This window comes from Petromyzon marinus, unplaced genomic scaffold (assembly GCF_048934315.1).
Source record: "Petromyzon marinus isolate PM22_M1 ecotype Great Lakes invasive population unplaced genomic scaffold, UKy_Petmar_22M1.pri1.0 PM_Scaffold_203, whole genome shotgun sequence".
NCBI classification, from domain to species: Eukaryota; Metazoa; Chordata; class Hyperoartia; order Petromyzontiformes; family Petromyzontidae; genus Petromyzon; species Petromyzon marinus.
Window position 1 is genome coordinate 37,501 of NW_027423173.1, and position 14,946 is coordinate 52,446.

Genomic DNA, 14,946 nt, shown 5'->3' on the forward strand with positions numbered 1-14,946 from the left:
GTACACCCACCACCGGAGTGGAAGAATGGCAGGCACATCTTACAGATGACTAGTCGATGGTCAGTGGGCAGATCAGCTCCACGGTAGGTCCTGGTGTCAAGGACATGGGCTCGCATTCGCTGTTCCGTCACTATGTAGTCCAGCAGATGGTCTTGCTTGGACCCGGCATGCATCCATGATGTGGTGTGGATGCGCCGATGCCGGAACAGCGCGTTGGTAATTACAAGCCCATGAGCTGCACAAAAATCTAGCAGACTCCTGCCGTTGTTATTGAGCTGATCTGGCCCATGCCTTCACTCCAGGCCAGATGCTAGCATCATGACCAAATCGCGCATTGAAGTCACCCAACAAGATGACTCTATCCCGAGGAGCCACTTTAGCTAGCACCTGTGACAGGAGGTCATAGAAGGCATCTGACTCATCGGCTTTGCCTGCATCCTTCCACGGATGTTCATCTTCAGTGGGGGCATAAGTAACCATGACCACAATTCCTCGCCTCCGGTTGATGGGAAGGCGCGCCCAAAGTAGCCTCGGGCTTACAGCTTCCCACACCTCACCGCCACGCTCCCACGCCCCCTTCATTCTTTTGTTCAAAAGAAGAGCCACTCCCTGCTGTTTGGCAGTTTCCTGCCCAGAGTAGAGGACTGTCCACCCCTCATGGTGGCAGGAGCCAGAGCCGGTCCACCGGACCTCCTGAATACCACAGAGATCCAGGCGGTACCGGTCCAGCTCCCGACAGAGGAGTGGCAGCCTCTCCTCCGCAGTGAGCGTTCGAACATTCCACGTGGCCACCCGTAGTGGCTTTTCGTTGTTTCTGGAGGAGCCCCGAAGGTAGGTATTCAATCTCCTGGCTCCGCCAGTTGGGGTTTGGCCAGGAGACGTCATAGACGCCTGGCCCCCCGGGGCCTCCGGCACAAGCTTATTAGTTACATATTTCAGTTAAACTCGTGGTTTAGTGGTAATTAATTGAAGGTGGAGGGGTTACCAGCCCCTCGCACCCGTCCAGAGCCCCCATTTGGCCTCTGTGGTGGTTACAGATGCCACGAGGGGAAAGGCCAATCAAAATTGGCCCTCCCCCCACGGCACTGCCCACGACAGCGTTGCCCGTCCGGCACCGCGAGGAGGTAGGGGGTTGTTTTGCCAGACATCACCACAACCACCACCATCACCACCACCACCATCACCGCCATCACCACCATCATCACCACCGCCACCATCACCGCCATCATCACCACCACCATCACCATCACCACCACCACCATTATCACCACCACCACCACCACCATCACCACCACCACAACCACCGCCATCACCACCATCATCACCACCACCACCACCACCACCACCATCACCACCATCATCACCACCACCACCACCACCACCACCGCCACAACCACCGCCATCACCACCATCATCACCACCACCACCATCACCACCATCACCACCACCGCCATCACCACCACCACCACCACCATCACCACCACCACCATCACCACCACCACCACCACCATCACCACCATCACCACCACCACAACCACCGCCATCACCACCATCATCACCACCACCACCACCACCACCATCACCACCATCACCACCACCACCACCACCACCACCGCCACCACCACCACCACCACCACCATCACCACCATCATCACCATCACCATCACCACCACCACAACCACCGCCATCACCACCATCACCACCACCACCACCATCACCACCATCATCACCACCACCACCACCACCGCCACCACCGCCACCACCATCACCACCATCACCACCACCACAACCACCGCCACCACCACCATCACCACCACCACCACCACCCTCACTTGATGTGGCCAGGCCCTGCCGTGGTGAGTCTGCATGCCGACTCCGCGTGGAAGCGCAGGCTGTGAGTGCCCAGGCCATGGGCCGGCGCTCGGAGCAGCGGCAGCTGCCGGCGCCAGTCCCACACGGTGAGCGTGGCGTTGGGCTGGCCGCTCACGCTCGCAAACAGCCTCACCGCACCGCCACCGCCACTACCACCACCACTACCACCACCGCCACCACCACCAACACCGCCACTACCACCACCGCTACCACCGGCACCACCACTACCACCGCCACTACCACCACCGCTACCACCACCACCACCAACACCGCTACCACCACCGCTACCACCACCGCTACCACCGGCACCACCACTACCACCGCCACTACCACCACCGCTACCACCGCCACTACCACCACTACCACCACCGCTACCACCAACACCGCCACTACCACCACCGCTACCACCACCACCACCACTGCCGCTACCACCCTCTACTACTCCTCCATCTACACCACCAGCCACTGCTACACCACCATCTACACCACCACCTACTGCTACACCACCACCGCTACCACCGCTACCACCACCACTACCACCATCTACACCACCATCTACACCACCACCATCTACACCACCACCATCTACACCACCATCTACACCACCATCTACACCACCATCTACACCACCACCATCTACACCACCACCATCTACACCACCATCTACACCACCATCTACACCACCATCTACACCACCACCGCTACCACCACCGCTACCACCATCTACGCCACCACCATCTACACCACCACCCACTGCTACACCACCATCTACACCACCATCTACACCACCACCATCTACACCACCACCGCTACCACTGCTACCACCACCGCTACCACCATCTACACCACCACCATCTACACCACCACCTACTGCTACACCACCATCTACACCACCATCTACACCACCACCTACTGCTACACCACCATCTACACCACCACCTACTGCTACACCACCACCTACTGCTACACCACCATCTACACCACCATCTACACCACCACCTACTGCTACACCACCATCTACACCACCATCTACACCACCACCATCTACACCTCCTCCATCTACACCACCTCCTCCACCACCTCCTCCTACACCTCCAACGTCATTGTCGTCGTCATCATCATCGTCATCGTTGTCATCGTTGTCATCGTCATCGTCGCCACCATCGAATCTGCCCGGGGGTGCGAACGCCACGCAGGTGAACTCCCTCAGGGCTCCACCTGCAGACAGCAGCACACAGACACACACACAGACACACACACAGACACAGACACACACAGACACACACACAGACACACAGACACACACACACATAGACACAGATAGACACACACACAGACACACACAGACACACAGACACACACACACACAGACACACACAGACACACACACACACAGACACACACACACACAGACACAGATAGACACACACACAGACACACACAGACACACACACACACAGACACACACACACACACACAGACACACACACACACAGACACACAGACACACACACACACAGACACACACACCGAAACACACACAGACACGCATACACAGAGACATACACAGAGAGACACACACAGAGACACACACACAGACACACACACAGACACACATACACAGAGACACAAACAGAGACACACACACAGACACACACACAGACACACACAGACACACACACACACAGACACACACACCGAAACACACACATAGACACACACACAGACACACACACACAGAGACACACACACCCAGAGACACACACACAGACACACACACACACAGACACACACACAGACACACACACACAGACACACACACATACACACACACAGACACACAGACACACACACCGAAACACACACATAGACACACACACCGAAACACACACACAGACACACACACACAGACACACACACACACAGACACACACACAGACACACACAGACACACACACAGACACACACAGACACACATACACACACACACATACACACACACACACACACACAGACACACACACAGACACACACACACACAGACACACACACAGACACACACACAGACACACAGACACACACACAGACACACACAGACACACACAGACACACACACAGACACACAGAGACACACACCACAGTCACACACACACATACACAGACACACACACAGACACACAGACACACACACAGACACACACAGACACACACAGAGACACACACACACAGACACACACACACACACACACTCACACACACAGACACACACACACAGACACACACACAGACACACACACACAGGCACACACACACAGACACACACACACACACATACACACACACACAGACACACACACACAGACACACACACACAGACACACACACACAGAGACACACACACAGACACACACACACAGACACACATACACAAACACACACAGACACACACACACAGAGACACACACAGACACACACACAGAGACACAGACACACAGACAGACACACACACACAGACACACACACACATACACACACACAGACACACACACACAGACACACACACACAGAGACACACACACACAGACACACACACACAGACACACATACACAAACACACACAGACACACACACACAGAGACACACACACACAGACACACACACAGACACACAGACACACTCACACACACAGAGACACACACACAGACACACAGAGACACACACCACAGTTACATGGGAGACGGTATCATGGGAGACGGTGTGTGAGTGTGTGAGTGAGTGTACAGTGAGAGAAATAAGTATTTGATCCCCTGCTGATTTTGTACGTTTGCCCACTGACAAAGAAATGATCAGTCTATAATTTCAACGGTAGGTTTATTTGAACAGCGAGAGACAGAATAACAACAACAACAAAATCCAGAAAAACGCGTGTCAAAAATGTTACAAATTGATTTGCATTTCAATGAGGGAAATAAGTATTTGACCCCCCTCTGCAAAAGACGACTTAGTACTTGGTGGCAAAACCCTTGATGGCAATCACAGAGGTCAGACGTTTTGTTGTAGTTGGCCACCAGGTTTGCAACACATCTCAGGAGGGATTTTGTCCCACTCCTCTTTGCAGATCTTCTCCAAGTCGTGAAGGTTTCGAGGCTGACGTTTGGCAACTCGAACCTTCAGCTCCCTCCACAGATTTTTGTCTACGGGATTAAGGTCTGGAGACTATGCTAGGCCACTCCGGGACCTTGATGTGCTTCTTCTTGAGCCACTCCTTTGTTGCCTTGGCCGTGTGTTTTGGGGTCATTGTCATGCTGGAATACCCATCCACGGACCCATTTCCAATGCCCCTGGCTGAGGGAAGGAGGTCCTCACCCGAGATTTGACGATACATGGCCCCCGTCCATCGTCCCTTTGATGCGGTGAAGTTGTCCTGTCCCCTAAGCAGAAAAACACCCCCAAAGCATAATGTTTCCACCTCCATGTTTGACGGTGGGGGATGGTGTTCTTGGGGTCATAGGCAGCCATTCCTCCTCCTCCAAACACGGCGAGTTGAGTTGATGCCAAAGAGCTCCATTTTGGTCTCATCTGACCACAACATTTTCACCCAGTTGTCCTCTGAATCATTCAGATGTTCATTGGGAAACTTCAGACGGGCATGTATTGGTGCTTTCTTGAGCAGGAGGATCTTGCGGGCGCTGCAGGATTTCAGTCCTTCACGGCGTAGTGTGTCACCAATTGTTTTCTTGGTGACTGTGGTCCCAGCTGCCTTGAGATCATTGGCAAGATCCTCCCGTGTCGTTCCGGGCTGATTCCTCACCGTTCTCACGATCATTGCAACTCCACGAGGCGAGATCTTGCATGGAGCCCCAGGCCGAGGGAGATTGACAGTTCTTTTGTGTTTCTTCCATTTGCGAATAATCGCACCAACTGTTGTCACCTTATTCTTAGTTTTTTCGGTAAAGTCACGTTGAAGAGAAACAACAAAATAACAAAATATATATATTATATATATATTTTATATATATATTTTGTTATTTTGTTGTTTCTCTTCAACGTGACTTTACCGAAAAAACTAAGAATATGAATTACTGCAGTCACGAAAGCTTTAAATCAAAAATGTTGTCACCTTCTCACCAAGCTGCTTGGCAATGGCCTTGTAGCCCATTCCAGCCTTGTGTAGGTCTACAATCTTGTCCCTGACATCCTTGGAGAGCTCTTTGGTCTTGGCCACGGTGGAGAGTTTGGAATCTGATTGATAGATTGCTTCTGTGGACAGGTGTCTTTTAAACAGGTAACAAGCTGAGATTAGGAGCACTCCCTTTAAGAGTGTGCTCCTAATCTCAGCTCGCTACCTGTATAAAAGACACCTGGGAGCCAGAAATCTTTCTGATTGAGAGGGGGTCAAATACTTATTTCCCTCATTAAAATGCAAATCAATTTATAACATTTTTGACATGCGTTTTTCTGGATTTTCTTGTTGTTATTCTGTCCCTCACTGTTCAAATAAACCTACCATTAAAATTATAGACTGATCATTTCTTTGGCAGTGGGCAAACGTACAAGATCAGCAGGGGATCAAGTACTTTTTTCCCTCACTGTATGAGTGAGTGTATGAGTGAGTGAGTGTATGAGTGAGTGAGTGTATGAGTGAGTGAGTGTGTGAGTGAGTAAGTGTATGAGTGAGTGTATGAGTGAGTGAGTGTATAAGTGAGTTTATGAGTGAGTGAGTATATGAGTCTGTGAGTGAGTGAATGTATGAGTGAGTGAATGTGTGAGTGAGTGAGTGTATGAGTGAGTGTATGAGTGAGTGAGTGTATGAGTGAGTGAGTGTATGAGTGAGTGAGTGTGTGAGTGAGTGTATGAGTGAGTGAGTGTTTGAGTGAGTGAGTGTATGAGTGAGTGAGTGAGTGTATGAGTGTGTGAGTGAGTGTATGAGTGAGTAAGTGTATGAGTGAGTGAGGGAGTGAGTGAGTGTATGAGTGAGTGAGTGTATGAGTGAGTGTATGTGTGAGTGTATGAGTGAGTGAGTGTATGCGTGAGTGTATGAGTGAGTGTATGAGTGAGTGTATGAGTGAGTGTATGAGTGAGTGAGTGTATGAGTGATTGTGTATGAGTGAGTGTATGAGTGAGTGTATGAGTGAGTGAGTGAGTGTATGAGTGTATGAGTGAGTGAGTGTATGAGTGAGTGTATGAGTGAGTGAGTGTATGAGTGAGTGTATGAGTGAGTGAGTGTATGTGTGAGTGAGTGAGTGTGTGAGTGAGTGTATGAGTAAGTGTATGAGTGTGTGAGTGTATGAGTGAGTGAGTGTATGAGTGAGTGAGTGTATGAGTGAGTGTATGAGTGAGTGTATGAGTGAGTGAGTGAGTGTATGAGTGAGTGAGTGTATGAGTGAGTGAGTGAGTGAGTGTATGAGTGAGTGTATGAGTGAGTGTATGAGTGTATGAGTGAGTGTATGAGTGAGTGAGTGTATGAGTGAGTGTATGAGTGTGTGAGTGAGTGTATGAGTGAGTGAGTGTATGAGTGAGTGTATGAGTGAGTGAGTGAGTGTATGAGTGTATGAGTGAGTGAGTGTATGAGTGAGTGTATGAGTGAGTGAGTGAGTGTATGAGTGTATGAGTGAGTGAGTGAGTGTATGAGTGTATGAGTGAGTGAGTGTATGAGTGTATGAGTGAGTGAGTGAGTGTATGAGTGTATGAGTGAGTGAGTGAGTGTATGAGTGTATGAGTGAGTGAGTGTATGAGTGTATGAGTGAGTGTATGAGTGAGTGTATGAGTGAGTGTGTGAGTGAGTGTATGAGTGAGTGTATGAGTGAGTGAGTGTATGAGTGAGTGAGTGTATGAGTGAGTGAGTGTATGAGTGAGTGAGTGTATGAGTGAGTGAGTGTATGAGTGAGTGTATGAGTGAGTGAGTGTATGAGTGAGTGTATGAGTGAGTGAGTGTATGAGTGAGTGTATGAGTGAGTGAGTATATGAGTGAGTGTATGAGTGAGTGTATGAGTGAGTGTATGAGTGAGTGAGTGTATGAGTGAGTGAGTGTATGAGTGAGTGAGTGTATGAGTGAGTGAGTGTATGAGTGAGTGAGTGTGTGAGTGAGTGTATGAGTGAGTGAGTGTATGAGTGAGTGTATGAGTGAGTGAGTGTATGAGTGAGTGTATGAGTGAGTGTATGAGTGAGTGTATGAGTGAGTGAGTGAGTGTATGAGTGAGTGAGTGTATGAGTGAGTGAGTGAGTGTATGAGTGAGTGAGTGTATGAGTGAGTGTATGAGTGAATGTATGAGTGAGTGAGTGTATGAGTGAGTGTATGAGTGAGTGTATGAGTGAGTGAGTGTATGAGTGAGTGAGTGTATGAGTGAGTGAGTGTATGAGTGAGTAAGTGTATGAGTGAGTGAGTGAGTGTATGAGTGAGTGAGTGTATGAGTGAGTGTATGAGTGAGTGAGTGTATGAGTGTGTGAGTGAGTGTGTGAGTGAGTGTATGAGTGAGTGTATGAGTGAGTGTATGAGTGAGTGTATGAGTGAGTGTATGAGTGTGTGAGTGTATGAGTGAGTGAGTGTATGAGTGAGTGTATGAGTGAGTGAGTGAGTGTATGAGTGTATGAGTGAGTAAGTGTATGAGTGGTGAGTGTATGAGTGAGTGAGTGTATGAGTGTGTGAGTGAGTGAGTGTATGAGTGAGTGTGTGTATGAGTGAGTGTATGAGTGTATGAGTGAGTGTATGAGTGTGTGAGTGAGTGTATGAGTGAGTGAGTGTGTGAGTGAGTGTGTGAGTGAGTGTATGAGTGAGTGAGTGAGTGTATGAGTGAGTGTATGAGTGAGTGAGTGTATGAGTGAGTGAGTGTGTGAGTGAGTGTATGAGTGAGTGAGTGTATGAGTGAGTGAGTGTATGAGTGAGTGAGTGAGTGTATGAGTGAGTGAGTGTATGAGTGAGTGAGTGAGTGTATGAGTGAGTGAGTGAGTGTGTGAGTGAGTGAGGTCACGGTGAGGGGTCAGGCCTCACCAGTAAGGCAGCGGTGAGGCTGCAGTGAGGACACTTTGTAGATCACCACCCGGGGCTCCACTCCGCACTCAGCCACAGCCAGGTACCTGTGGCTGGAGTCCACCTGGGCGGCACGGAACCCACGGGCAGCCCTGGTTAGTCGTGCGGTCATCTTTGTGTGTGTCTGTGTGTGTGTCTGTGTCTGTGTGTGTGTGTCTGTGTGTGTGTGACTGTGTGTGTGTCTGTGTGTGTGTGTCTGTGTGTGTCTGTGTGTGTCTGTGTGTGTGTCTGTGTGTGTGTCTGTGTGTGTGTGTCTGTGTGTGTGTGTGACTGTGTGTGTGTCTGTGTGTGTGTGTCTGTGTGTCTGTGTCTGTGTGTCTGTGTGTGTCTGTTTGTCTGTGTCTGTGTGTGTGTATCTGTGTGTGTGTCTGTCTGTGTGTGTGTCTGTGTGTGTGTGTGTCTGTGTGTGTCTGTGTGTGTCTGTGTGTGTGTGTCTGTGTGTGTGTGTCTGTGTGTGTGTTTCCATGTGTGTGTGTGTCTGTGTGTGTGTCTGTGTGTGTCTGTGTGTGTGTGTGTCTGTGTGTGTGTGTCTGTGTGTGTCTGTGTGTGTGTGTCTGTGTGTGTCTGTGTGTGTCTGTGTGTGTGTGTCTGTGTGTGTCTGTGTGTGTGTGTCTGTCTGTGTGTGTGTCTGTGTGTGTGACTGTGTGTGTCTGTGTGTGTGTGTGTCTGTGTGTGTATGTGTGTGTCTGTGTGTGTATGTGTGTGTGTCTGTGTGTGTATGTGTGTGTCTGTGTGTCCCTGTGTGTGTGTGTCTGTGTGTGTCTGTGTCTGTGTGTGCGTGTCATCTCAGTCGACCCGTGGCACCTGGGTCTGCCCCGTGACCTCCTGCCAGCGGGCGTTCGACACTTCACGTGGCCTCAAGGTGCACATAGCCTGGCACAAGCGTCGTGGTGACGTCACCGCCACTTAGTGGCGAATGGCGGTTGTTGTTGTTGTCTATGTGTGTCTGTGTGTGTGTCTGTGTGATCCAATCTCCGACCCCCAGGAACAGGTTTGCAGATTTGCTGAGCATTTCTGTGAGGTCCTGGGGGAGGGGAAATCCCTCAGCCAGGAAAACATCGTGGCACAAAGTGGGGATGACCCTGCTGAGGCTGCGGTGCCTCAAATATTGGAAGAAGTCACCCCCTGTGAGTGGCTCGCTGAGGTGCCATCTGTTGAGGAAGTACTGAAGGCGATCCGGAGTCTGAGACCAGGAAAGGCACCGGGCAGAGATGATCTCCCAAATGAAATGCTGAGGGAGGGTGGCGTTTGTGCACAGACTGCCCTACATTACATCATAACAACAGTCTGGACCACTGGACGGGTTCCGCAGGATTGGAAGGATGCCCTGGTGGTCCCCCTCTTTAAGAAGGGGGACCGCACAGACTGTAACTACAGGGGCATCTCACTCCTCAGTGTGCCGGGAAAGGTCCTGGCATGGATTATTCAACATCGCCTTGCTAGGCATGCTGAGGAGAGGCTTGCGGAGCCCCAATGCGGTTTCAGGAAAGGGCGGTCCTGCACAGATGCCATATTTTCTGTCCGTCTGCTACGGCAGAAATGTAGGGAATTCCAACAAGACCTACATCTCTGCTTTATTGACCTGGTCAAGGCCTATGATACCATCAGTAGGCCTGGGCTCTGGGTTGTTCTTCGTGCTTTCGGAGTCCCTGACCCTCTGCTCATGATCATTAAGGACCTTCATGATGGTGAGCGGGCCCAGGTAAAACTACGTGGACGGGAGTCAGAGCCATTCCCTGTACACCTTGGGGTGCGACAGGGATGTCCTCTGGCTCCCCCATTATTTAACATCTATTTTGACCACGTAGTTCGTGAAGCCTTCAATAGCTGTACCAGGGGAATTTCCATTTGGTACAGATATAATGGGAGGCTGATCGATGCCTGGGTGCGGTCAAGGGATGGCTCCCTATTGCTCAACCACGATATGTATTCTGATGATTTGGCCATAGCTGATCATTCAGAGGAGGAGTTGGAGACGCTGCTGCTGAGACTGGAGCGTGCCACTAAGAGATGGGGCCTTACCATCAGCCCCACCAAAACTAAGCACCTGCCTGGGTATTTTGTAGCATCGGACACTCCACCCCCACAACTCCCAATCGGTGAGGGGGCAGTTGTGGAGAGAGTGGAGAGTTTCCCATACCTGGGCAGTGTGCTTATGACCGGCTCCAGTTTAACAGCAGAGGTCTCACTCCGGATCAGTCGAGCGGCAATATCTTTTCATTGGTTGCGTAACGCTGTGTGGAAGCTACCTGGTCTGTCGCTCCGCACTAAGCTTCAGGTCTTCTCGGCCACAGTCATTCCCTCCCTTCTAATGAAACATCTTCGCCGGTTAGAAACATTTAGGCTGGCCTGCCTACGATCCTTCCTGGGTTTAACCAGACTGGATTGTGTGAGGAGCTCACAAATCCTTGAAAGATCTGGGCAGGGTCCCATTGGTGAGCTCCTCCGGCAGGCAAGGCTGCGATGGCTGGGTCATGTAGCCCGCATGCCCAGCCACCGCATGCCTAAACAGCTTTTGTTCGTCCGGATCGAGGGGGCTAAACGGCGTGATGTGGTACAGGAGGACGTGGAGCTGAGTGGAATTGCCGATGACTGGTACCAGCGGTGTCAAGATCGGCCTCTGTGGAGGAGGCTCGTGAAGGATGCTACTGGGCAGTTGGAGGTAGTCGCCCTTCAACAACAACGGAGGGCGGAGGAGCGACGCTCAGAACAACGAGTGGAGCGCCGGGTGGCTAAAGCACAGCAGGTTGGCACAGTAGGGGGCACAGGTGGTGCATCAGCCAGCCATCTCAGTCAGTCGACCCGTGGCACCTGGGTCTGCCCCGTGACCTCCTGCCAGCGGGCGTTCGACACTTCACGTGGCGTCAGGGTGCACGTAGCCTGGCACAAGCGTCGTGGTGACGTCACCGCCACTTAGTGGCGAATGACGGTTGTTGTTGTTGTCTGTGTGTTTGAGGCAAAAACAACCCCTACCCCGGAGGCCCCGGGGGGCCAGGCGTCTATGACGTCTCCTTGCCAAACCCCAATTGGCGGAGCCAGGAGACTGAATCTCTACCCTCGGGGTTCCTCCAGAAACAACGAAAAACCACTTCGTGTGGCCACGTGGAATGTTCGAACGCTCACTGCGGAGGAGAGGCTGCCACTCCTCTGTCGGGAGCTGGACCGGTACCGCCTGTGGACCGGCTCTGGCTCCTGCCACCATGAGGGGTGGACAGTCCTCTACTCGGGGCAGGAGACTACCAAACAACAGCGAGTGGCTCTTCTTCTGAATAAAAGAATGAAGGGGGCCTGGGAGCGTGGCGGTGAGGTGTGGGAAGCTGTAAGCCACTACTTTGGGCTCGCCTTCGCAATAACCGGAGGCGAGGAGTGGTGATTGTGGTTACTTATGCCCCCATCAGTGGGTGGGTGAGTGGGTGGGTGGATGGGTGAGTGGGTGGGTGGGTGAGTGGATGGGTGGGTGAGTGGGTGAGTGAGTGGGTGGGTGAGTGAGTGGGTGGGTGAGTGGGTGAGTGGGTGAGTGGGTGGGTGAGTGATTGGGTGAGTGAGTGGGTGGGTGAGTGAGTGGGTGAGTGAGTGGGTGAGTGGTTGACTGAGTGAGTGAGTGGGTGAGTGAGTGGGTGGGTGAGTGAGTGAGTGGGTGAGTGGGTGAGTGTGTGGGTGAGTGGGTGAGTGTGTGGGTGAGTGGTTGACTGAGTGGTTGACTGAGTGGTTGACTGAGTGGTTGACTGAGTGGGTGAGTGTGTGGGTGAGTGTGTGGGTGAGTGGTTGACTGAGTGGTTGACTGAGTGGGTGAGTGGTTGACTGAGTGGTTGACTGTGTGGGTGAGTGTGTGGGTGAGTGGTTGACTGAGTGGTTGACTGAGTGGGTGAGTGGTTGACTGAGTGTGTGGGTGAGTGTGTGGGTGAGTGGTTGACTGAGTGGTTGACTGAGTGGTTGACTGAGTGGGTGAGTGTGTGGGTGAGTGTGTGGGTGAGTGGTTGACTGAGTGGTTGACTGAGTGGGTGAGTGGTTGACTGAGTGGTTGACTGAGTGGGTGAGTGGTTGACTGAGTGTGTGGGTGATTGTGTGGGTGAGTGGTTGACTGAGTGGGTGAGTGGTTGACTGAGTGGTTGACTGAGTGTGTGGGTGAGTGGGTGAGTGGTTGACTGAGTGTGTGGGTGAGTGGGTGAGTGGTTGACTGAGTGGGTGAGTGTGTGGGTGAGTGGTTGACTGAGTGGTTGACTGAGTGGTTGACTGAGTGGGTGAGTGGTTGACTGAGTGGTTGACTGAGTGGTTGACTGAGTGGTTGAGTGGTTGACTGAGTGGTTGACTGAGTGGGTGAGTGTGTGGGTGAGTGGTTGACTGAGTGGGTGAGTGGTTGACTGAGTGGTTGACTGAGTGGGTGAGTGTGTGGGTGAGTGGTTGACTGAGTGGGTGAGTGTGTGGGTGAGTGGGTGAGTGGTTGACTGAGTGGTTGACTGAGTGGGTGAGTGGGTGACTGAGTGGTTGACTGAGTGGTTGACTGAGTGGGTGAGTGGTTGACTGAGTGGTTGACTGAGTGGTTGACTGAGTGAGTGGTTGACTGAGTGGTTGACTGAGTGGTTGACTGAGTGGTTGACTGAGTGGGTGAGTGGTTGACTGAGTGTGTGGGTGAGTGTGTGGGTGAGTGTGTGAGTGTGTGGGTGAGTGTGTGGGTGAGTGGGTGAGTGTGTGGGTGAGTGTGTGGGTGAGTGGGTGAGTGTGTGGGTGAGTGTGTGGGTGAGTGTGTGGGTGAGTGTGTGGGTGAGTGTGTGGGTGAGTGGGTGAGTGTGTGGTTGACTGAGTGGTTGACTGAGTGGTTGACTGAGTGGTTGACTGAGTGGGTGAGTGTGTGGGTGAGTGTGTGGGTGAGTGTGTGGGTGAGTGGGTGAGTGTGTGGGTGAGTGTGAGTGTGTGGGTGAGTGGTTGACTGAGTGGTGAGTGTGTGGGTGAGTGTGTGGGTGAGTGTGTGGGTGAGTGGTTGACTGAGTGGGTGAGTGGTTGACTGAGTGGTTGACTGAGTGGTTGACTGAGTGGGTGAGTGTGTGGGTGAGTGTGTGGGTGAGTGTGTGGGTGAGTGTGTGGGTGAGTGGTTGACTGAGTGGGTGAGTGGTTGACTGAGTGGTTGACTGAGTGGTTGACTGAGTGGGTGAGTGTGTGGGTGAGTGGGTGAGTGTGTGGGTGAGTGTGTGGGTGAGTGTGTGGGTGAGTGGGTGAGTGTGTGGGTGAGTGGGTGAGTGTGTGGGTGAGTGGGTGAGTGTGTGGGTGAGTGTGTGGGTGAGTGGTTGACTGAGTGGGTGACTGTGTGGTTGACTGAGTGGTTGACTGAGTGGTTGACTGAGTGGTTGACTGAGTGGGTGAGTGGTTGACTGAGTGAGTGAGTGGGTGAGTGACTGACTGAGTGGGTGACTGAGTGAGTGGTTGACTGAGTGGTTGACTGTGTGGGTGACTTAGTGGGTGACTGTGTGGGTGACTGTGTGGGTGACTGAGTGAGTGGTTGACTGTGTGGTTGACTGTGTGGGTGACTGTGTGGGTGACTGTGTGGGTGACTGCACTCACCGCGATGGCGCTCACCCCCCGGCCGGGTGAGGAGGGGGTGAGGCGGACTTCGTCCGTGCCAGGCCTCATCAGCAGCACGCGGCCCCCCACTGCCACCGCCACCCCCCCCTCACCCCCCCCCTCACCCCCCCCCTCACCCCCCCCCTCACCCCCCCCCTCACCCCCCCCCTCACCACCCCCCGCCCCCACGGCCACGAGGTTGCCACGGCGACCGCACGGGAAGCACAGCACCCGCCCACACAGCCAGCGTCAAGGGTCACGGTGGGCAGGTGGGTGGGTGGAGTGGGTGGGTGGAGTGGGTGGAGTGGGTGGAGTGGGGGTCACGGTGGCCAGGTGGGTGGGTGGGTGGGGTGGGTGGGTGGAGTGGGTGGAGTGGGGTTCACGGTGGCCAGGTGGGTGGGTGGGTGGGGTGGGTGGGTGGGTGGAGTGGGGGTCACGGTGGCCAGGTGGGTGGGTGGGTGGGGTGGGTGGGTGGGTGGGTGGAGTGGGGG

The 14,946-nt window shown here is 52.8% G+C and overlaps 1 protein-coding gene across 1 annotated transcript in view; it reads right to left on the reverse strand.

The window, feature by feature from the left end:
* LOC142922902 (uncharacterized) overlaps positions 1-14,556 on the reverse strand; it is a gene marked incomplete at its 3' end in the record, with an annotated part of 47,364 nt that extends 32,808 nt beyond the window's left edge. Inside the window, exons 1-3 of the mRNA XM_076063845.1 lie at positions 14,456-14,556; positions 8,861-8,963; positions 1,833-3,090 (exon numbers count right to left, since the gene is read on the reverse strand). Of these exons, the coding sequence (XP_075919960.1) occupies positions 1,833-3,090; positions 8,861-8,963; positions 14,456-14,524 (1,430 nt within the window). The remainder of the gene's footprint in view (positions 1-1,832; positions 3,091-8,860; positions 8,964-14,455) is intronic.
* Positions 14,557-14,946: the final 390 nt, after the last annotated feature.